This window comes from Aethalodelphis obliquidens, unplaced genomic scaffold (genome assembly GCF_003676395.1).
Source record: "Aethalodelphis obliquidens isolate GAN/ISIS:26980383/991018 unplaced genomic scaffold, ASM367639v1 scaffold19, whole genome shotgun sequence".
Taxonomy (NCBI): domain Eukaryota; kingdom Metazoa; phylum Chordata; class Mammalia; order Artiodactyla; family Delphinidae; genus Aethalodelphis; species Aethalodelphis obliquidens.
In genome coordinates this window covers 13591999-13616815 of record NW_020837963.1, presented here as the reverse complement: position 1 = coordinate 13616815, position 24817 = coordinate 13591999, and the positions used below count along the sequence as shown (strand labels likewise).

The window sequence follows — 24817 nt, the reverse complement described above, 5'->3', positions numbered from 1 at the left end:
AAAAAAAATATATATATATATGTGTGTGTGTGTGTGTATATATATAACCAAAATGGCATGGTAAACAAATAACGTGTCTGAAATGCCAGCAGAAATAACTATTTTTAAGTTTCAAAATTCAATAGCGCAAATACAACTAAAGGTCCTGTTCTACGACGCACAGCTCACGAATTAATTGAAGTCTTTTCAAGGGCCGCATCGTCGCAGGGCAATGTTAAGGCTCTGTGATGCTGATTATCCGAGGGGCAAATACTCAGCAAAGATGAGATGACAGCAGAAAGGAGATCAAAGCCCGTTACTGAAGTAAACATTTCCAGGTATGCCTTAAATTCATGTTGCCTTGTGTCTAATACCCTGTGATCAAAAACCGACTGTTCACCGTTAACCCAATTACCTTCCTTGGAGAATGATTTGTACATTACAGAGATTTGGGTAAGAAGGGAAAAAACAACATAACACCTCATTTAAACCTCACGGTAAACCTGTGAGTTGGACGTTTTTAGCCTCCTCTTTCACTGACGAGAGAGAACACACAGCGAGGGAGTCTTAACTCCCCCGGGACACGTCAGGAATCTGCACCGTCCAGTCCATTCGGCCAGCGCTCCAAGGCACCAAATGGAGTGGCCATCTCCAAAATTCTCAGCATTCAGACGTCACATCACAGAACGCATTAAACTGCATTTTGGCTACACAGGCTTCTAAACTGTGCAAAGATATACATATTTTTAAAATTCCTATTCTGTATATACGCAAAATGATAGAATGGGATACTGTCATGAGTTATCACACCGAATGATAGCATCACATACCTTGGTTGGAAACACTAAAGTAACACTATTTCACGTGACGGTTGGGAGTTGTCACCTGCAAGCCCTATGTGTTTGTGTGTATACAAACCTACTGATGTCATCACCTACACTTTTCAAAACATCTGTCTAAGTTGAAATTTCAAGTTCCAGAATATTGGAATGTGCCCGTACAGAACCACATTAAGAGAGACAGCCAAGAAGAAAAAGTTTACAGAATCCAATCAGAGGCCAGGTCAATGAAAGGAATACTAGCTTTTTTTATCCACCGCGTTGTTGTGGTGGTGCTTTTAAATAAAGGGGTGGTTTATACCTATTTTCCTAGCATTATTTTTTAAGGTAAAAAAGAGACAACTAATACTAATTTCCAAATTGTTCTGTAGAGTCAAATCACCTTCTCTGAAAGAGATTCAAACTAAAATTCCCCCCCAAACAAAAACAGTTTGGGTATTCCTTTGTCGTTCAGTGAAATGGATTTTTAATCACAGAAGACTACCATGCTACTTCTGGGAAGTGTAAGTCCATGGAGAGGGCACGAGGAAAATTCAGAGAACCTGGGACGAAGGAGAGAAGGCACACTCCTTCCCTGTAGTGTATGTAGTGGGTGTCAGAATACGTGTTTTTTGCCCCCGCCGTGGGCCCTTCTAACTCTGTTTACATTATGAATTTTGTATCAGCAAGAAACTGAGATAGTCCCAGAAACTTTCCAAGGACCCAGTGTAACGTGGGATTAGAAAACCGGCATGACAGCATGGTGAAAGGGGACACAAACACCTGGTAAACAGTGATCCCACTTCCTCAAAATAACTGTCATGCAGTTAAGAAGCTCATAACCAAACCAAGGAACCCAAAAAACTAATTTAAGAAAATAACTAAATTATTCGTAAATGACCATTAAAAATGCTACAAACTGGACTGATGAGTTGTAAGAATTCTGAAATATTACAGCTGATCATAACTGATAACTCTAAAAAGCAATTCTACTTTACAGAGGTGTCAGACCAGGTAGAAAATCAATGATCACATGGGGTCCCAGGAGTCTGATCAGCATTTTTTAGAATCACGTTGCATTTTAGATTTATTCACGACAGTCATAACAGGATGTTTGGGAGGCACAGAGAAAATTTCTCAACAAGGTAACCTTGTAATAAAGTCTAAGGCATAGATCATGACATATGAACACATTCACAAAAAGAATCTTGAACGGTTTTCTCCGAGAAAGATTTTTGACATCAGTCAAAAACCACACTGTAATCGATTTTTCACGTAAACTAGTAATGAAATGCCCTTCTGTACAGAGCAGCAGATATTTGAAACGTCAAAAAAGCTTGGTGGCAGCCAGACTGTAGACGCCCAAGTGAATGTTTTCCCTCAAGATAAATAAGGCTGTGGCAGCTGCCGTCTACACTCACCACCCCTGCCCATATGAAACACGTACAAAGTGTTGAATGGAACAGACGGTTTTGTTATGAGACAAGTTTTGTTTTTGCTTCTTGAAGAAACAAGTTTTCTCTTAAAAGAAGACCAGCTTCCTACCAACCATTTACAAATTTCTGTAAGTGTACAAAAATACAAATACGGAAATAAAAACTACTGTGCACAAATGGAACTTACTTTCCAAGAAAAGCTCTTGATTCTAGAACTTGCATTTCCAAATTCGAAGAAGTCCATTTTCCACTCTAATAGCCCTTGCAAGTTAGAATGGTCCTTGCATGTAAATTGGTATGTTCTATTTGTTTTTTAATCTCATGAGAAACTTCAAGCCAAATGAGACTGGAATTATATAAATGCGTTTGTCCTCAACATCTAACTGCAAAACGATTTAAATTCTGATAACTGAACAGTTGTCAAAACTTTAGGAAATGCATTTCGTCAGTCTTCATGTGGTAGGTGGTCCAAATTCAGCATGTAACTGTGCTGTCCATTGAAGCCTACACCTGTTGTGATGGTACTTTCTTGAGTTGAAGGATAGAAGCTATTATCAAAATTTTATTGAAATTTGTACCACTGTATAAAAACGGTATCGGTTCAGACCAAGACAATGTGCTCAGATATTTCCTAATAGAAGGGCTAGAGATAATAAAAGGGTTTATAGAAGGGAAAAGAAGAAGGAACAGTTATATAACACCAAGAAAAATATAATATTTGCATTTAGCTCCTGATTACGCTCTCAAAATGGTGAAAACCAATGATGGAGCAGTGATAAAACTTACTCAAGTGGCGCAAAATATTTCTCAACACAAAAGGCGATATGATTCCACAGTCATACTCAGTCATCCAGTTTGGAAAGTCACCATTCACAACTGAAACCCAAACAAAAAGTCTCCTAGACATTTCATTGTTGTATCCTCCAAACCAGCAATCACAGGAAATTCAAGGGAAAAAACCCAATTCAAAATATAAGGAGCTTGTCCTTTAAAAAAAAGCACTCAATGGCTAGTGACTACTAGTAAAAGAAAGCTAACTGATGAAACTTTTCATCCCACGACAAACGATGAAAGCTGCAGTCATCATTTGCCATGGTGGAGTTAGCAGCTGTCTTTCTGTGCTCCATTTCACTGAAAGGGAGACAGCACGAACACAGGAGCAATAAAGGCCAAAATCTGTTGCAGGGCGCCGTTTCCACAGCTGGAGACCGGGCACTTACTATTCTATATACAGCAGTCCAGCTTAGACACTCAAGTGGGCCGTGTTAAATTGCAGGGCTGTGCAATCTGACCATTAACAAGTCCCCAATCAGTTTCGCCTTGCCTTGGCCCATAAGCCAATCTGCTTCAAAAACACATTTCCTCCTGTCCCACGAGTGTGACTACGCTTGTTCAGTATTACTTAATGGGACAAAAAAACAAAGACGATACATTATATAACAAGGGCTGGCCCTCTACAGCTAAAGGCCATTAGGAAGAACTGGTCCAACTTGACATAACACTCAATTATTAAGAAACTAGACAAGTTTAGCGTGAGATTCTCTCACCTTCATTAGAACTGATTATTTTTTAAAGGCGTGTGTTGTCACAGGCTGTATCTGCAAGCAGTTTTTAAATGCATTTCCAACGTCAACACGTTGGGGCACTGCAGATTAACTTAAAAGTAATACATTTAAAAAATTCTTTTATTCAGAAGGGACGAAAGCGGGGGGAAGGGGTTGTCTGGATTTTTCAAAACAGAGTTATTCGACTTTGAGGATATTTGCTAAAACGCTAATCAGTTTCATGGACCTCTACCAAAGGCTGGACCACAAATCATGGTCCCAGAAGCCAGCCAAACATTAAGTTACACTGACCCGAAACAGGGAAACTCCCAGGAGGGAGGAGGATGGAGTTTATTTTAATTACACTGGAGAATAAGCTTGCTGGGCTTGAATCAGTCCCTACCAACCGGCCGGCACATGGAAACGCGCGCTCACTTACCGAGGCGCAGGCTCCTGTGGAACCAGGGCTGGCAGCGTTATTCTCCTCGGGACTCAGAGGGGCTTCCTCTGGCCCCCGAGTCACAAGAATTCTGAAATGCTGTTGCCCCGCATTTTGATCTTGCCTGATCTTAAACGTGCAGCCCTGACCCTGTGGCGTCCTTTCCACGGAGTTGGTCCTGTGGATTTCGGGAGCCACCCTGCGGCCCCGAGGTGGCGTCTCCGGGTGGCCGCGCTCTTCCGTGGGGCTCCCATGCTCGGCCCGGGGCTGCGTGGGGTATGAAGTGCTCCTCTCCAGACGAATGCGGGGATACCTCACCAACCTGTCCCCCTTGGTGCCAGTGAACCCGAAGTTGAAGTCACCGGCCAGCCCTGGCGCGCCGGCTTGCGGCTGCTGCAACTGGAAGACAAAGCACCGCTTCCCGGAACTTCCAGAAGCATCTGGAACATGCTGCAGGGACCAGCGCCTGGGCTCCGGCGCCGATGGGCCGCTCTGGCCGTCGGCCCCGAAGGGCGTCAGCCTCACCTGTCGTACGTCTGCACTGGAGGCGCGGTGCTGGATGCGGAGCGCGCCGCCGCCCTCCCGGCCCCCGACGGCCAAGGGCTCGGCCTCCTTGAGGCGGTCGGGGGCTACAGGGCCCGGCACTTGGCGGCCACACATACCATTGACCTGCGGGCCCAGAGCCCTTGCCGCTCTGGGAGGGGAGCTCTCGGGACTCTTGGGCTCCGGGGGCTCTGGACAGCCGCCCCGAGGCACCGAGCCCGCGTCGCCGTCCAGGGCCTCGGGCGGCCCGCACCCGTCAGGGGCCCCGTCGGCCGCCTTGCGCTGCAGCGAGATCTGCACGGACGAGCTCCGGGTGGGCCGCGCGTCGAAGGGGCTCAGGAGCTGTGGGATGAACATGGACGTGCTGCGCTTGAGCGCGCCCATGCCTCCCTGCAGGTCGCCTCCGCCGTCCTCTGCTCCGTTCGGGGTGAAGGGGTGAGGGCCGCTCCGCCGCGGGAGCGTGTGGAATGCCATGAAAAAGTCGTCTTCTCTCTCCTGGTCTAGAATCTCTGATTCAGGGGCTGTGTTGCTGCGACCTGAGCCAAAATGAAACCGAAGCCGATGGGCCATGGTGCCCAGAGGGCCAGGGAGGGAGAGGACGAGCGTCAACAAGAAGCCTGGTGCTGCCAGAAGTCAAAAACCAAAGTCACAAACTCCAAGAAAAAGTGTCCCATCTGCCAAACCGTTAGCACTGCAGCACCAAGAGCGACAGATAGCAGAAATAACCCAAGTGGCAAGCGGCATTCCAGGCATGATTGGATAAGAGCAAAAAGCTCTCATCCACACTGTGACAGAGGGTAGGATGGCCAGAACCACATGACTGCGGTCTCCCCCTCCAATGCCAGCTTGTGGACTTAGCGGAGTTTTCCCCCCTCTCGCTCTCAATTTTTTTTTTTTTTTTTAAACAGCAAGAGCCTGAAACAGCACCTTCCCAGCTGCTGCTTTTCCATCAGACAGGAGTGGCCCCAGCAGGGAGCTCTCACAGCTGACTAAGGCAGCAAACACACTCCAAGCCATGCTGCTATAAATCTAACCGCACGGCGCTCACCGGACAGTTCTTTCCGAACCAAGCAGGGCACCGCGACTCTCTCTAACCAATGTGAGAGAAACCTGGCATCCAACACAGAAGCACACGCAGTATATCCGCCCACTTCCCCACCGAACCAGATAACGACAAGCAAAAATGCCATGGCCGCTGGAAGGCTCTTTCACGAGCAATCGGATGTGATGCTCCCCTGTTATTTCTGATGTCATCACACTACCATGATGGAATGCAGACTAACAAAATGTACTATAAATACGATCACACGCCCCACAGGATGAGTGTCCCTTTAACACGAAATAATTAGACCATGATCTACAAGTAACAAAACAGCTAAATGGAGGGGGGGTACAACTTACAACACTGCCAGTTAAGGTCTGCCTCTGGCTACTACAACATTTTTCTTTTAAAAGATGGGGGGGAGACGCGATCTCATACGTAATATGATTCTCAGACATGGCGGTACCAGAGGAAAGGAGCTCAGCTGGAGAAAACATTCTCTCCCCTATGCCAGACAGGAGAAAAAACAACCACCCTTGTGCCACCACCGCACCCCCCCCCCCCCGAAAGAAAGGGGAAGGAAAGTTGAAGAAGGGTGGGCATGTGGTTTCGGTAATAAATTAACTTAAATACCATGCAGAAGAAAGGCTGCCTGGAGCTGACTGTTTTCCGGTAAGAAGTCAGCATTATCACCCCAGTTGGGATACAAACATAGAATCTTGCTGTTTTTGAAGGGCCAAAAAGGACCTAAGCAATAAAAGTGAAAGTCCACGTTCAAAAAGCTGTCATCGGATTTGTAGCTAACTTGGAATATATTCTGTGTGTTTTAAACATACTCTTTTCCATGATCCAGAAACATCAGTTATTTAACAAAGAGGTTTATTTAGGAGGGAGTAAAAAATAGGGGGCGGGGGGTGGAATACCAAGCTGCAAAGAGTGACAAAAAGTTTATTTTAAAATCCGCAAAGCATGACTGTGTCAACAGCTCTGGAGTCCAGGGTGTGGAGCATTAACCTGTGTTTACATACATCCAAATCTGTTTTCTAAAGGCATGTGTTTTAAATGCCAAAAATGATCTCTATGAGAGAAGTGGAAGCCAGTTTGTTTAATGCGAAAACCGCCTAGCACCACTACAGTCAACTACGGTCACGGATAGTCTTAGCTGGGTTAAGAGCCAACAAAGAAAAAACCACTGCCAGCAGCATTCACTTCATAGTAACAACACTGCAGATGGCCTGGGGCAAAGCTAGGTACATAAAACACCATTTTTCAGATAAAGTTTGTATTCAAATGGGATTTCTTAGAGCTCTGCATTCATTCAAAGCCCTTTTGGGCTTGGAAGTATAGTTTAGGGCTCACGGCAAGGTCATCTCAACAACAGTCATTCTTTTAGATATTGGAAAACAAAATTTTTTACAGTGAATTTCCTTTAATAGAAGAAAAATAATGAGTTAAAGCCCATCTGACAAGAGGCAATTTTTCCTCAAAGTTGACCATTTCTTCACCTTGAAGTGTTATTATGCTCAATAAATGAGAGAGTAAGGATTAGTCTTGTGGCTGCATCTACGTCTCCAGGGACTTACTGTTACTCTGCTGAACATTGCTGAATTCAGTGTTTGCTGGATGAAAGATGGAGTGCTAAGAACTGCACCCTCAAGCAGAATTTCTCATTCGATTTAACAAGAAAATAACTGCATACACAAAGCAAAAGTGATTTTAGCTACTCAGTACTACTAAGTATCACCTAAGGTACAAAATGTCCAGTTCAATGCAACCACCGAGAATCCATATATTTTACTAGAAAAGCTATCAGGATGGTGGGCCAGCATCTGTTGGCTTTCTAATTTGGAGAGTAACACAAGGCATAGGAGATCAAATATACTCCCAAATTCCCAAAGGGTTAAAGGCCTGGCTATTCACCACCACTGGCCTGAGACTTCGGAGACCAGCAGTTACATAACTACATAAGGGCTCTAGACCTCAGTTCTCTTTCTTCATTTGCAAGGACAGAGAATTAAATGAGTTAACATTATAAGGCTCCTCCAGACCAAATATTCTATTAAACTCAAGCTACTCAAAAACTTGTAAGTTTCAGTTGAATTCTGCAGAAAGAAGGGTCCATAAGAACATTTCTTTGAAGCAAATAATATACGGTTGGACCCTCCGTATCTGCGGGTTCCGCATTCATGTATTCAACCAACTCAAATCAAAAATATTCAGGGGAAAAAAATTCCAGCACGTTCCAAAAAGCAAAACTTGAATTTGCCTCATACAGGCAACTATTTACATAGCATTTACATTGTATTGCGTATCATAAGTAATCTAGAGATAAATTTCAAGTATACAGGAGAATGCGTTTAGGTTACATGCAAATATCTCGCCATTTTATATTAGAGACTTCAGCATCCTTGGATTTTGGTATCTGCAGGGGTCCTGGAACCAATCCCCCCACGGATACTGAGGGACAACTGTACATAAGTTTCAGGGAAAGCAAATCTGAGTACAACTGACTCCACTGAGTACAATACCACTTCTGAGAGTACCTTAAAACGTTATACATATCATAATAATATTCATTTTCATAGTTGGAACACTTGGCTCATAGGTATTTGATGTATACATTCTAGGGAGTTAAATCTGTCAAAGTGCTTTAAGCCAGATTTGCTTCTGAAACTCCATTTCTAAAATGAAATGTAAGTTCTACCAGTTACATACATACACATAGGTATACCTACTTACCTATCAATCTATATAAAATGTATGTACCAGTTTTATGCCTCAGGCATATTTCTGGTTCTTTGAAGTTACTATCTATGAATTTCCCTTGAGAAAGTACCACTTTTAAAAAACAGCTTAATTGTACCTCCTAAATATAGATTCACTTTTTGCTATATACTGTTAATTAGATTTTTGTTTTCCCAGAGAGATTCATTACTGAACATGTCACAGTCACATGGTCTGGCTTATACATAAAAACCCTGGAAGGTTCATTTACGTGAGTAATGGTGGCGACAGATTTGCCTATCGTTTGTATCCCCAGAAGAAGAGCATAAATACATGGTTTGATAAATCACCAGTGTGACTTTCACAAATATTAACTACGATACAAACACACACATACACAAATTAATTGTGCTACCCATATAAAAATGTTTGAATTATGAACGTTGAACTAGTAATGGGACAAAAATGGTCTTACTGAGGGACATGTATACTGGCAGAAGTACAACATAAAAACATAAAAATTTTTAAAAGATGCTGCTCTAAAAATTCAGGTTTTGAAAAAATGAAGCAAAAATTAAAAATTGGGACCCACTTACCAGTCTGTTTTCATCAAATACTTCAAACAAGAGTCTGTGATTAGATGGGTTTACCTACGAGGGACAGAAATAATATTTTTTAAATGGGCAGAAATAATTCAAGGAATGAAATAAGAGACTGAAAGAATAAAATGCTTTATAACACACCCAAATCAATTGTGTAATAGAAACAACCTGCTCTTTCATCAACTAAATCAAGTTTTCTATTATTGATTTCTATTATTATTCGATGTCTAATATTTAGACATATCAGAAGAATAAAACACTTAATTTTAAGCTGCTTTTCTAACGTAAGAAAGGATAATTCTAAGTAGTTTTTAACAGTTGCTAAATCTCCCCTAAAAAGGCATCCTCGTGCCTGTACACCAAAGGCTACATCCTCGCAAAGGTCTACGCCTGAAGAAATTTCTTAGGCCTAATAATAAAAGCAATGATAAAAAATAATGAAGAAAACAGTAAAAAGTGGCTCTTTACCATGGTACGAGTACTTTTTAGGCACTATCTCCTTTATTAAATATCAAAACCACATGATCTCGTTTATTCTCAAAGCAGCCCTATGATGTATAACTGTCACCCCAATTTTACAAATGAGGAGCTGAGTCCAGCAGGGGAAAGTAACTTGCCCAGGAGCTGGTTATGCAGGGCAACCAGGAGCCCCACCAGGTCTGGCCTGCGAGTCTCCAGAGCCCATGGTTCGAGCCATTAGAGAGACAAAGAAATAAAAGATGGCCACTCTTCCAGCAACTGTGAGGTCAATGTCAGAGCTACTGGGCTTTCGATGTCTTTTTGCTTCTTTCTGTCTCTTTACCCAAACCTCACTGAAATAGCAGAAATCATCCTTCGGACTCAAGTGTTCAATGTCACTTAGTTAAGGACCAACCATGTGTGGGACGTGGTGGGCAGCGTTCTCATTTCTATCATTGTACGTAAATCCTGGAACACAACCTTACCAAGTGAGGATTCCTCTCTCCTAGTGAGAGACAAGGAGCCTGTGGGGAGTGCGAGTCCTTGTGGGGGGCTATCTCCAGGGTTGGAAAGGATGTAAGTGGTAGGACCCAGGTCCACCATCACTACGTAGAGGGAGGGAGAAGGGAATGAAATAACATTTGATGGTACAGAGAACACAACTTGTGCTTCTGACCCCTTGGCTTGCTCTTAGCCTAGTGATGGAGCAGGCAGGTGGGCAGGGGGCTTAGTGTCTGTTTGAAAGCTCAGTGAAGGGTTGTACTGCTGACCAGTGCACCCACAGGCTGTTGCAGAAGCTGGCATACAGTAAGCACTCAATAAAGATTTGTGCAATGAATACAACAAAAATGTTTTTTTAAATGCCCCCCCCAAAAAAAATAGAGTTTACATATATTTAGAGCTTATATAAGTTGAAAAAAACCTTGGATGTACTAAAATTTACAGAAATGTGGCCAAGGTGTTAAACTGAAAGAAGTCTAAGTAATTTGGAGTATTACACGTGGAAAGCTGTATCTGAGAGTTAGCTACGGGCCAATAATATCTATCTGCCCCCATTACTTTTTCAGTCCTTCATGAAGTAATTTAAAATACATCTGGTAGAGGCTACACATAGGATCTCACCAAGCATTAAAATATCCATGCCATATTTTAGCTCTGAACATAATAGAAAACAGATGTCGTATATGGCGATCTAAGTTCGGAGCACATAAGACACCATTGTGATTGAAAGGAAGAAATCAGGACCAATTATAACGAGTCTAATGGTAATATTGTTCTTTGGAAAGCTACACGAATCAGAAGATCTTATTTAGAGCATTTCTGGAAGTAGAGTAGTTTTTAATATCACAACTATACAGATGATAAAAATTAATTCATCCTGGGCTTCCCTGGTGGCGCGGTGGTTGAGAGTCCGCCTGCCAATGCAGGGGACATGGGTTCGTGCCCCGGTCTGGGAGGGTCCCACATGCCGCTGGGCCCGTGGGCCGTGGCCGCTGAGCCTGCGCATCCGGAGCCTGCGCGTCCGGAGCCTGTGCTCTGCAACGGGAGAGGCCACAGCAGTGAGAGGCCCCCGTACCGCAAAAAAAAAAAAAAAAAATTAATTCATCCTGAAGAGGAAAAAACCCTCTTTTCCATTAAATACCTGAGCAGCTTAATATTTTCAAAATTTCAGTACAAAAAAAAAGCAACTGCAAAAATTCACTGAATAGTACAGTCTCCATTAATTCACAGAATTCAGTCTCTCTACACATAGCTCTTCTAGATATTAAATATAAAAGGTTGAGGAAATCTACCTAATTTGGTGATATTTAAACTCCAGAAGTACTTTTATATTACACACAAACTCACACTGAATCTTTGAATTGTAAAAATTTTCTTTCCTAATTGGAACATGATTGGCAACCTTTAGGCTTCTTTTTAATCATGTCGCTTCTACTGGGTTCGTGTCTCATAGAAATAAATAAGCTCTTGTTTTAATTATATTTTACCTTATTTTTTTTTAAAGAAAAACTTGCATAGAAAAGCTAAAATATGGTATTTGGATGACTTTCTTTTTGTTTCCCTCAAACATCCCAAAATGAAACAAGTCCAGATTTTGTTACCACTAGTCACAGTCTCTGAAAATTTGGGGCACATTAGGAAGCTACGCAACCATTTCTCCTCTTAAAAGGAATTTCATAATAAAAATTTAACAGATGTCACTCAATGTGAGTCTGTTGTGATAAGAGATCAATCTAGTTATCAATAACAATTATTACCCCCCCCCCAAAAAAGAAAAACTTACTCTAAAATAAAATTCTTCATTCCACTTTGGGTTCAGCGTCTGGAAGAGAAATCATCTTGTAATTTATTTTACAGTCTTTTGAAACATTAACAGTTACTAGTACAATGCAGTCCACACAGTTGCTTAAACTTTTTCTTTCTCCCCCACTAAAAACACAGCTAAGAGATTTTCAAAATGGCAATAGAGGAAGCATTTAGTCAATCATCTGAGACTATTCTATCAATCAAACTAGATGGGGATGGGATGTATTTATGAAACAGATGATTCACAGGTAAGAAACCATAAATTTCATGCTATCAACCAGAAGGAATAACGTCAGGGACCTAACAAAGAGCCATCATCGTGAAAACAAAGATATTCTTCAAGAAATTAACACTGATATGATGATTCTATCAAGAAGGAAATGAACTTTGCTTATTTCCCTCAACCTGCTACAAATCTGTCTTGGAGAGCAAAGAAGCAGGTGGCAGGAGGGTGACAGTGTTCACTATTTACACAAAAACTGAAATCTGAAGACTATTTTATAAAGAACAGTATTGATGATCAGATTATATAACATGAAAAAACTCTGCCAGTTATAAACCAAAAGTGAACTCTTTTCGCCCAAATAACCAGGTTTAAAAATATTCATCTACCTATCCTCCAATCCTCCTCTCTACCCATCCACACCCATCCATCCACCCATGTCCGCATCAATCCATATAAATTATACATCTCACAAGGACATGGAAAGATACTTTTGTCCTCAGCTTGGATAAAAGACGGACTACCAAACAGCCTTCGAAACTAAGATGAAACATACTATGGGAGAATACATTTACACATGTGTTTGTGCATTTGGACATGCATCACACTCTGAAATAAACACGTCTCTCAAAAATTCTATGTAAAAATTTGAGACTGAAAAATCACCACCTCACCAAGGACTACAGATATTTTAAACCTAGAATGCTATTTGTCTTTATCAATCTATTTCCTTTAAAAACTAGTGCAGGAAGCAGCAGCAAAATAAAAGCAACACAAAGCACCATAAAAAAATAAACTGAATTTGTAAAACACTGAACTGGCATTAAAGAAAAAAAAAATCAGCAATTTCCCCACCCACAACTCAACGGGGCATTTAACCCTAAATCAAGGGGTTTCACACTTCTAGCTGTGAATCGAGCCGGGGATGGTAACGAGTGAGAGGGCTGGGGGGGGGAGGACGGAGGAGAGGTGGGAGCAGGCTCCCGTGGTGGGAGCCACGGGCTGCAGCCGGTCCGGAGCCCAGCTTCAGGGAAATGCAGAGGGGGAGAGGCAAAGGACAGGTGAGGGAAGGAAACAGACAGGTGAGACCACAACACGCATGAAGGACCAGGCACCTGGCCACGAGGAGAGGACGATGAAAACAGTTCTTAAACCCCGGGCGCAGCACAGAAATACTAACCAGGAGGCTGGCTGCCGAATGAGGCAGACAGCGCAGCCCCGGCTACGGAGCGACACCCTCTACCGTGGAGCGGAGGGAGGAGGACCTCCCCTCGGAAGGAAACACATTTCAGTATCCCCGATCGCCGGCTGTGGTGGCTTTGGTGGCTTTGGTTCTCTGCTCCCTCCGTGTCTGGCAGGCAATCAGGTCCCCGACTGCCTTCCCTGCAAGGCGGGCCTCCCGCCCCGCTGGAAACTCAACCAGCGGCAGCGCCCAACAGGGAACAATGGCCTCCGTCCTTCACAGGAATCCTCCCCACTCATCAAAATACCGGCTCCTGTTCGCTAAACTGATTTTCAGTGCCAGTCGGAATGCCAGGTGGAAGACACGCTAGACTGCTGTGTCTTCCTTACAGAAAATGACCTGGCCGCAGACCCCTGGCGTCGTCTGCACGATGGCAGGGGAATTACCATTTTTTAAAAGCCATCACGCTCTCCAGGAACTGCTTATCACACAGAGTGTTAAAACTGTTTACCCCACAAAGGTGGGGAGGGAAAAATAATAGGAAGCTGTAAGTAATACTGAAGCGCAGATAAGAACAGTACTTCTGATAGAAAACATGCATCTTCAATAAATGCTCCAAATATGGAGTAAATATGTTTTAATATATTTTATAGATAGATATACAGAAACATGGAGATAGATGAATTAAGATATAATTATGGATATAAATCTATGTTCTAATATATTTTATAGATGTGTATAAAAACATGGAGATAGATGAGTTACGAGATAATATGGATATATGTTTTAGTATATTTTATAGATGTATATAAAAATATGGAGACAGATGAATTAAGGTATAATTATGGAAACAAATCTTTAATGAAATCATAGGTGTAAAATTTAGAAAAGTGAAACATACACACACACAAATGTGTAGTTTTATTGTTAATATTTTTTATTTGTTTTTGTGTAGCTAAGCAAGTATTTTGCCTCCTTTGGTAATACCTGTTTTAAGTTAAACCATTCCCTTTGTCCCTACCAAATCCACAAGCCACTCCATTTCATTAAATGTATTTTAAATTGCTTTAAATTTCTTTTCATAAACTAACAAGCCAACAAGAACAAGTCCTTGTTTTGCTTTATTCTTTGCAGGGAAAAAAAATTCTACTTGTAATAATGCCTATTTTAATGCTGTTTTTATAGTCATGTAACTAAAAGCCAAAACCGGTATCTTGGGTTAACACTGAAAAGTCGGAATTGAATTTATAGATTTCATACTGAGAGATGCTTAAAATGCAAATACTGCCATCTTAAAATATAAACTTCTACAGAGCTCAGAGACATAATTTAATGAGATTTAATTATGACTTAAAAGATGTTTAATTAAGGATGGACCTTACCTTTTTAATTGTTTTCGTCTGTACCAAAGCAAGTTCTCTGTTCTCATCTGCTACGTACAATGAAAGTTTCACATATGGATCACTGTAAGAAAAAATAGGATTATACTTTTCATTTTAAAAATACAAAGAGGAAAGTAGCCATAACCTAACTGAAAATGCAAAAATATCACTTCATGACCAGCTTGTATAAATTTCACAAACTTAGCAGGAACATTTTTAACATGCTTATAACTACGTAAATATACTGAGGAAAGTTTCTATCACCTAGAACCATGGATGTTTATTTAAAAGCAACACCAACATCAAACTCGTATTCTAATTTTAAAGATCATCTTCTCTACTCTTAATGCAAAAGAATTAATCTCCCATAGTATTTTTTCTAAGCACAATCAGATTCTGAAAAGATCACAAGAAAAATTATTAAAAGGCATATAAAATTTGTTCAGACTAGTAAAATCTAGCTAGAAAATTTAGTTTGCATCTTATTTATATTCTGATTTCCATTACGTTGGTAAAAATTATTTTTCTTTCAGTAGAGGTAAAACAGGCATTGTTCATCTAAGTCAACATATATCATCTTATACATTAAAACAAAAACATACACACAAAAAAATTAAAGCCCAGTAAGTCAACAGAGTTGCCCAAAGTTACAGATTTCAGTAAAGTCTTGATTAAATTTCAGATTTCCTGACTACAAGTTCCAGAGTTCCTATCATTTCCTTGGGAAACTGAAAACTTTTAGCCAGAAGTATATTGAAAGGATTACTTAATGTGATTATCTACGAAGAGCTTGGTAAGTCCACTCCTCACACGTTCCGGAGTTGCTGACACTGGGAGAGCTCAAATCTAGTTAAACGATAAGAATTTGGGATCCAGGTTCTTCTGTTTGACACCTGAGATCCTTAAAGTCATAGGAAGGGCCTTCGTGTATTCAATCCCCCAATTTTCACTCATCTAATTATCGATAGTGGATGATTTATTTCTAACCAATTTCAGAGTTATCCTTTAGTAGTTATACATACCACGACTATTAACCCTTATTTTGCAACTTCCAGGGTATTTCTAAAGATTATACAGAGTACCATAAAATGCTTAAGACGATATTGGTGTTTATTAGATAGCTCAATAAATATGCCGTGAAATCCCTTAAGGAAAGAGAACGGTGTGATAGAATGAAAAGTTTAGTGCTAACAGGACTATACTTGATATCCAAAAACAGAAATCAAAAGTCAGTGAAAAATACTGTTGGTGCCTACGTGTAGTATTTATCACCCGTAAGATGCATCTCAGTAGAAGCTACACCCCCATCTCCTTAAACAAACACGCAAAAAAACAAGAGAATTTTTTCAGTTATATTCTGAGTAAATATTTTTAACATTCTGGTTTAGAAGAAGGTATTAGTCAACCCTCTGTCACTTAACCATAAAGCACAGATGCTCTTTCACTAGAGAACATCTAACCAGATGCACCTCCTTCTCCTTATCTGGAGATCACCCTCAGCCTCAGAATAAAGATGAACCAAGAACCAGAACCTCATCTAGGTCTAAAGACCCTAAGAACGCCTTCCTGATCAGAGCCATGGTCTGGGTGATGGACCAGGAGGATAATTCTAGGTCAGTGGTTCTCAGATTTGAGCATATCACAACTGCCTGGGGGCGGGAGTAGTTAAAACACAGATTGCTGGGCCCCAGCCCCAAATACCCCCAAAGGATCTAGTAGGTCTGGGGTGGGACCATAGAATTTGCATCTCAAATAAACGCCCAGTGATGCTGGTGCTCTTGAGTCAGGAATCACACTCTGAGAACCACTGTTCTACAAGGTATTTGAAAAGAGTATTTTCTAGTTATAGAAACCCATTTTCTATTTCCAGCCACCAAGCTATTGCTAAAAAGAGCTCACGGCCTGATATCTGTTATCTCAATAGCTCCCAGTATGCAATGGAGGTGCATGCACGCTCGTACACACACACACACACACACACACACATCACAGAGAAGACAAAAAACTCTGCTGACTGCCATCTCTTCTTTTCATGCCCCCGGCTGTCACGATTGCTGCCTGTTATATAACTGCAATAAAGAGCTAAGCACTCACTTTAATGAACATCCACATTCTTCCTCTAATCATTTACTGACCTCAGTTTATATCCCCTGAATAGTTCACAATGAGTGACACACACAGCTGGGGCTTGAGGGTGGGGTCTCTGAGGACATTGTCCCCCAGCTGTGACAAGGAAGGCATGTCTGGGCCTGTCTTGAGTGTTCATCCAGGCAGAAGTAGGTACTACGGCGACTATGTGAAAGATTGACCCGGAAACTTCCTGGAAAAGAATTCAAGGTGAACAGAGAACCAAAGGCCAAGGGTGGGAGCTGGTGAAAGGACAGTAGGAGCAAGTTCAAGGGAAGGGAGCACAGGGCTTGGGATGGGCTGGTGAAAGGATGGTAGGCTGTAAGTTCAAGAGTGGTGGGGCTGGAGTGGGGAGGGGAGCCAGCTGTCCAGATCCGTCTCCCTTTCCAACAGTACAGCAGTACCACTCCCATCAACAAATGTTTACAGAGCACCGACTACATTCCCAGGAGTGGGCAACAAAAAGGATTAAACAAAAAAGGATCAGGGGCTTCCCTGGTGGCGCAGTGGTTGAGAGTCTGCCTGCCGATGCAGGGGACACGGGTTCGTGCCCCGGTCCGGGAGGATCCCACATGCCGTGGAGCGGCTGGGCCCATGAGCCATGGCCGCTGAGCCTGCGTGTCCGGAGCCTGTGCCGGGAGGGGCCACAACAGTGAGAGGCAAAACAAACAAACAAACAAACAAGTGGTTGGACTAAGTTAGTGGTTTTCAAACAGTTCTGCGTAACTATCTCAGGATAACTACAGGCTACCATTTCCACCTTAATCTGTTTTATATACGGGTTGTTCATGTTAGAATATTTTTGGACAGGGTTCTATAGCTTAAAAAAATGAAGTTTAAAGCCAGTGGACTGGATGATTCCTTTTGGTTAGGATATTCTGAATCTCAGAATAATTCAAACTCACTTCTCTTCATTCATAATAACAATAGCCCAGCCCATCCTAAGTAAATACGGATTGGCTTCCTAAAGATATGGCAGGAAGAGGGAATAACACCCTATCCTCTCCACCAGGGAATGAAGGGTGAAGCCCACAGTTGTATGAGAACCCCCCCTTGATCATCACTGGGCTGGTATTTTCTTACACACGTTACCAGCTCTAACCAACTTACCTATGAGGTATCAAGAACATATCACCTGAGCAATAACCGAAACAAAAGGCAGGCAGGTGTGCATGTGTGTTAGGGGGAGGGGCAAGGCTGAGGGACAGCAAGCCTCATCACCAGCTTCTTTGCAGAAGCTTGCTTGTGGTTTTAACCGCTGATGGCCTTCATCTGAGCATGATGCTCCGCAGAAGTGGTGAGAGGAAGAACTCAGTTCCCAGAGACCTTTTCACACTGACTTGAGCTGTCTGATAGAGGCAGCAGCTCTGGAAGAAGCTTCTGCCCCCTGAAGCTCTACTTCTCAGATCTCACACTCTCCACACCTTTACTACGAAAGGCCAGCCAAATCCTGAGGTCAATGGTAGGTTATGTTCAAGACTTACCTCCCCCCAGCTAGACCACCAGAAGGTTTAGGAAAGACACATAAAAAGCTCATCAGCAGCTTCTATTATGGGGAGTAGACACAGGGTACAGCTATAGGGGCAGAGGTTCCGGTTTTCATGTTACTCCCTGTACACTGAAGACTTTTGTTGCTGTTATTAACCAGTAATACATAATACTTTTATAATTTTAAAAAAGCCAGGAGGGCCATGGAGGGAAGTAGGCAAGACCATCTATCTCCTCGGCTGGTACTTCTTCATTTGGTGCCCTTGACCATCTCCACTGGAGTCTCAAATCTCAACTTCACCAACTCTCTAAGTGACCTTCAGACAGTCACTTAACCACCCTTAACTTAACCACTCTTAACTTCAGGTGGTTCATGAATGAAACGGGAACGATAATTCCTAACTCAGAGCATCACTGTAAGGACCAGAGAATATTATGTATTAATAATAAATTCTCACAGCATGAGAATGACAGCTGTTGTAACTGATTCTGTTTTTTGCTCTCTTTCGAGACTTTTGAGGTTCCCTGTTGCTCCTTCCAAGCCCCCTAACTTCTGCTGGGATTGCTGATCTAATCTGACACTGATTACCTTATAGTATAAATTGGGTGCCGGCCAACCACAGCACACTAAGTATCCCATGCTGCCTCACAGCACACTAAGTATCCCATGCTCCCTCATTATTCATGCTGCGTGGAAGCCCCATGGGGATCTGGGTGGAGATGATCAAACTGGTAGTATTATTTACAACAAAACTCAACAGGATTCACTCTTGGCAACCAGTTACTGTCCTAGTGCGGGTGTTCAGTGCAACTCATTAACATTGCTCTCTAGGAAGCTCAACGCTTTGTGGATTAGAGGAGAAATGCTGTTTTCCAAACCTTTTGTTTTCTCTGCATAGTGAAGCTATTTGGATACTACATTCTTTCTTTTCAGCCTTTATAAGGAGACAAACTGATATTAGGATTCAAATAACATCCTAGTATTAACTGAGTACCTGCTATATTCCAGGCAAGGACACAGGCATCAGAAATAAAAGACACTGTCCTGGCCCCATTTGAATGGGGCACAGAAGCAAAGTGATGATTGTGACACACTGTGCAGAGTACCCTGGCACACAACACTGCTAAGAGAAAGACTGCAGAACTACGGGACTGAGTTGATCTTAACCAGGCTTCAAGAATTCAGAGATGGGTCTCATTCTACCTTTGTCACCATTAAGCGAAAACAGTACAGACAAGGTCATTTCTCGGGGAGACGTGGAAATAAGATTTTCTGGGCTTCCCTGTTGCTCAGCCTCCCGGGACACACTGAACAAGGGCAGTTAGTCCTGATGTGTCATTAATGGGGTGACCCCCTCCATCGGAGTCACCCAGGTGTTCCATGACAAACAACAACTTGGAGAGGCTAGTCCTTTCGCACTGATTACTCATTTTCATCAGACTAGTCTTTGATGAGATTGATGTTGGAAAACCTGTTTTGTTGAAGGTTTCCCTCATACCTTTCCACTTTTACTATCATAGTTAGTGTTACATAAATTACTGGTATCTGTAATAAAGAAATAATGCAAAACACTTACAAAGCAATAAGGAAAAAATTACCTAGAAAGTGTGAGAGAATAAAACACATGAATATATGTGATAACATCAAAACTGAAGTTCTCATCTAACAGGTGGTCCCAGATGCAAAAATAGCTAACACTTTCTAAAGAGAGGCAGACATTTTAATACTCTGCTACTGCAAAGAAATTATCACAAGTGTTTCTGGAAAGCAGTATGGCAGGAGGTATCAAAACATTCAAAGAACTGATGCCTTTGATTCAACAAATCTATTTGTAAGGATTAATCCCAAAGAAATAATCAGAGATGCAGGCAAATATTTATCTGCAAAAGATACTCATGACAGCATCATATATAAGAAAATACTGGAAGCAACTTTCCAGTCCAAGGGAGAAGTGATTAACTTATGGTATAATCAGGCGCTAGAATATTATAAACCATTAAAGCATCTTTTCCAAGAATATTATTAATTGGGAGAAAATATTCATAGTATAACATTAAGGAATAAGCATGATCTAAAAATGTGACTAATTCTATATAGTCACATGTTTTTGTTGTTGTTAGTCAATAATGCTTACAGTTTATTTATGTGGGTAGCACTTAAAATCTGTTATGCTTTCATGGTTACATTTTCCACACTAAGCATATATATATATAACATATATATATATAAAACATATATATATATACACATATATACACGCACCAAAGCAACTGACACACAGCTAAAGTTAATAGTTGTTCTCTCTAGATTACAACTTTATGAATTATGTTTATTTTCTTCTTTGTGGTTTTTATTTTTTTTCTAACTTTTCTACTGTGAGCAAGTACTACTTTTATAAGTACAAAAATTATGAAAATAACAATAGTTACACATACGCTATAACATACTCTTCAGTGAGCCATGGAACCCTGTAATTTCATGGCTAGCCTAAAACCTTAATAACAAACACAAAAGAGCTTCAGATGTTTTTTCTACCCAGAAAATTGCCTTAAATGGGTGACTACGGAAGATATTTGAAAGAAATATGCACATATATTCTAGCCCTTGACATTTACTGAAAGGCATGAATTACACTTTGAAATACATCACTTGTCACCAACACTGACAATGAGTTGCTCTTAAATATGTATGACCTTTCAACAAATGCAAGAAAGCAATGGGTCTACTACAGACAGATGCATTTTTACCTTTGTCCAAGGTAGGTAAAGAGGCATTAAAACTTTATAGCTTAGGTGGAGGCATAACCCTCCCAGACTTCAAAGCTCCAGTAATCAAAACAGCGTGGTACTGGCACAAAAACAGACATGTGGATCAGTGGAACAGAGTAGAGAGCCCAGAAATAAACCCACACACCTACGGTAAATTAATCTTTGTCAAAGGAGGAAAGAATATACAATGGGGAAAAGACAGTCTCTTCAGCAAGTAGTATTGGGAAAGCTGGACAGCCGCATGGAAATCAATGAAGTTAGAACACACCCTCACACCATACACAAAAATAAACTCAAAATGGCTGGAAGACTTAAATATAAGACATGACACCATAAAACTCCTAGAAGAGAACATAGGCAAAACATTCTCTGACATAAATTGTAGCAATGTTTTCTTAGGTCGGTCTCCCAAGGCAACAGAAATAAAAATAAATAAATAAACAAATGGGACCTAATCAAACTTACAAGCTTTTGCACAGCAAAGGAAACCATAAACAAAAAGACAGTCTAGGGACTGGGAGAAAATATTTGCAAATGATGAGACCGACAAGGGCTTAATTTCCAAAATATACAAACAGGTCGTACAATTCAATAATAAAAAACCAAACAACCCAATCAAAAAATGAGAAGGCCTAAATAGACACTTCTCCAAAGAAGACATACAAATGACCAATAGGCACATGAAAAGCTCCTCAACACTGCTAATCAGAGAAATGCAAATCAAAACTACAATGAGGTATCACCTCACACCAGTCAGAATGGCCATCATTAAAAAGTCTACAAATAACAAATGCTGAAGGGGGTGTAGAGAAAAGGGAACCCTCCTACACTGTTGGTGGGAATGTAAATTGGTACAGCCACCATGGAAAACAGTATGGAGGCTCCTTAAAAAACTACAAACAGAGTTTGTGTATGATCCTGCAATCCCACTCCTGGGCATATATCCGGAGAAAACTGTAATTCGAAAAGATACATGCACCCCAATGTTCATAGCGGCACTATTTACAATAGCCAAGACATGGAAACAACCTAAATGTCCATCAACAGATGACTGGACAAAGAAGATGTAGTACGCATATACAATGGAATATTACTCACCATAAAGAGTGAAATAATGCCATCTGCAGCAACACGGATGCACCCAGAGGTTATCATACTAAGTGAAGTAAGTCAGAGAAAGACAAATACCACATGATATCACTTATATGTGGAATCTAAAATATGGCACAAATGAACTTATTTACAAACCAGAAACAGACGCAGAAAGCAAACTTACGGCTACCAAAAAGGAAAGGGGGTGGGGGAGGGACAAATTAGGAGTCTGCAATTAGCAGATGCCAACTATTATATATAGAATGGACAAACAACAAGGCCCTACTGTACAGCACAGGGAACTATGTTGAATATCCTGTGATAACTCATAATGGAAAAGAATATGGGAAAGAATGTATATATAACTGAATCACTCTGCTGTACACCAGAAACTGACACAACATTGTACATCAACTATACATCCTCTAAAAAACCCCAACGACTTTACAGCTTCGGCGCGTTCTGTGAAGCTGCTGAAAACATACTTTTGGATATTTCAGGAATGACTTGGCTGTTTGGAGCAGCTTGTGGTATGCCCCTATCCCAGCACCTCTGCAGTCACCCAAGTCTTGAAATGGCTAGTCAGGACCAACTCTCTCCTTGTCCTCTGCCATCCGCAACCAGTCACTCAGGGGTCCCAACCCTGGGTCCTAGAGACCCTTTGGAGTCGGGGGGTGGGAACACTGCATGTGCATCTGTTTATCTCTGACACATAAATACACAGTTCTGTTTATGTCTATGTAGATATGCAGTAGCCCATGAAAATATTTAAGCCAGAAGAGTTTGTTTTTAAAACAATTCGAATTAAAACCAATGTTTTCTTATCTTCTGCTAGGATAAATATCATTTAGTCACTAATAGGCAAAGATCCACCTACAAATTACTAAAACGTTCACACAGCTGTCAAAGGAAGTGATAGCTGTGACATGCCTTTGTCTCCAGCATTTTCTATCACGTGTTTTTCCCGTATACATGCAATCATCAGAGATTAAGAAACCACTTTTCTTTTATGCTAGTAATAGTTTAATAGAGGGACTTGCCCAGTGGTCCAGTGGTTAAGACTCCATGCTCCCAATGCAGGGGGCACGGGTTCAATCCCTGGTCAGGGAACTAAGATCCCACATGCCGCCCAGCACGGCCTGAAAAAAAAAAAAAATTAAAAAAAAAAAGAGAGATAGCAACTCACAAAACCATAAGGAAACAGGGAAACCAAAAACTGCTCCCTTATCAGAAACTGTTCCGTAATTAATTCCTCAAATAGAGTGTCCACCATGTGCAAGGGATTGTGGTGGACACCAAGGGGGGAGGTCAAAAAAGTGGCAGGCAGGGAGATAGAGGTAAACAGATGCTGCCCTCAAAGAGGCTGTCTACCCCTGCTCCAGAGAAACCAAAGTCAGACAAGAGTGAACGCATATAATATGCAGATGTCGCCTTTATGAAAGTTGGCTATATACATATATTAAGAGCTCAAAAAAGTCATAAATTTTTATGTTTATTAGATGATCTGAAATGCAGGGACCATCTTATGAACAGAAATAATAACTTCCAGTATCATTTATTAAGCACTTTCTGAGTGCACAGCATTGTGCGTGGTGCCTTATGTATACACCATCTCTGATCTTCAGAATAACCCTGGTAAGCAGGATGTTAGTAATCCCCATTTCATGGATAAAGAAAAGATAATATCCTAGTACATACGTGCACGTGAAATGCTATGGAGCCATTAAGATGGTATTGATGAGGAACTTGATGTAGCTGCCTACACTTTGTTGACGAAGGAAGTTCAAAACTTTTAATTAAACTACATTAGCAATTAGAATTAAACTGTAAAAGCATATACACCTACTGCATTATAAATATACCAAACTATAAACTAGTGTTTATTACCACATTTATGAGACCATGAGTGATTTTTTTCTTCCTTTCATTTCTCTCTATATTCCAAATGATAGAGATGGTCACTATTTAGGATGGAACACTGAGACCGCAAGGTGACATAGGCAGTCCCTATGGCCAGCCTCTCTGCCCCTCCCCACCAGGGAAGTCTCACTGGAAATGGTCCCAAACAAATGGCAACAACCAGAAAATTCAAGTTAAACATACCAGACTTGTGCTGATAAAGTACAGTGGGGTAAACGTTACAAATTTACCGTCCGTTGCTATTTGAACCACCACCTTCCTTTTCAAGTAACAAGGTCAAGACATCTCAAAGAGCCTTTAAAGAAAGGTATATAAACACACTCAGTGGAGTAAAAAGGAATGCCCTTTCTTAGTATCCCTGTTAAGGATCCTGTTGGTGAAATATGCTTCATCACCACTGGAATAGTGTCTATTTGTGGGACCCCTGCCAGCGAAGTGATGTTTAATTACCACGTCACCACTCAGCAATTCAAATCATGCACTTCTAAGAGAAATTACCAATTTTCCAAATTGATTAGACAAGACTGCACGAAAGCGTATCTTCTGAAAATATAGTTCAGAAACACATCACAGCACGTGCACATACTCAAACCACATGCACACAGACAGGTGTTATTCAACAACCTGAGAGTGTTTACAAAGCTTAGAGGGTTTTGCTGCCTAATGTAGGTGGAGTACCCAAAAGTAACCCATGATGAGATGCTTTAAATGTGGATTTCTCAGATCAGAAATGGTACAAG

General features: G+C 41.3%; 1 protein-coding gene across 9 annotated transcripts in view; it reads right to left on the bottom strand.

The window, feature by feature from the left end:
* Positions 1-24817, bottom strand: part of NEDD4L (NEDD4 like E3 ubiquitin protein ligase) — a 344189-nt gene that overhangs the window by 137442 nt on the left and 181930 nt on the right. For all 9 annotated transcript variants that reach the window (XM_027118610.1, XM_027118611.1, XM_027118612.1 and 6 more), the window contains 3 exons: positions 14682-14763; positions 11871-11909; positions 9122-9175 (listed from right to left, as the gene is read on the bottom strand). In XM_027118610.1, the coding sequence (XP_026974411.1) occupies positions 9122-9175; positions 11871-11909; positions 14682-14763 (175 nt within the window). The remainder of the gene's footprint in view (positions 1-9121; positions 9176-11870; positions 11910-14681; positions 14764-24817) is intronic.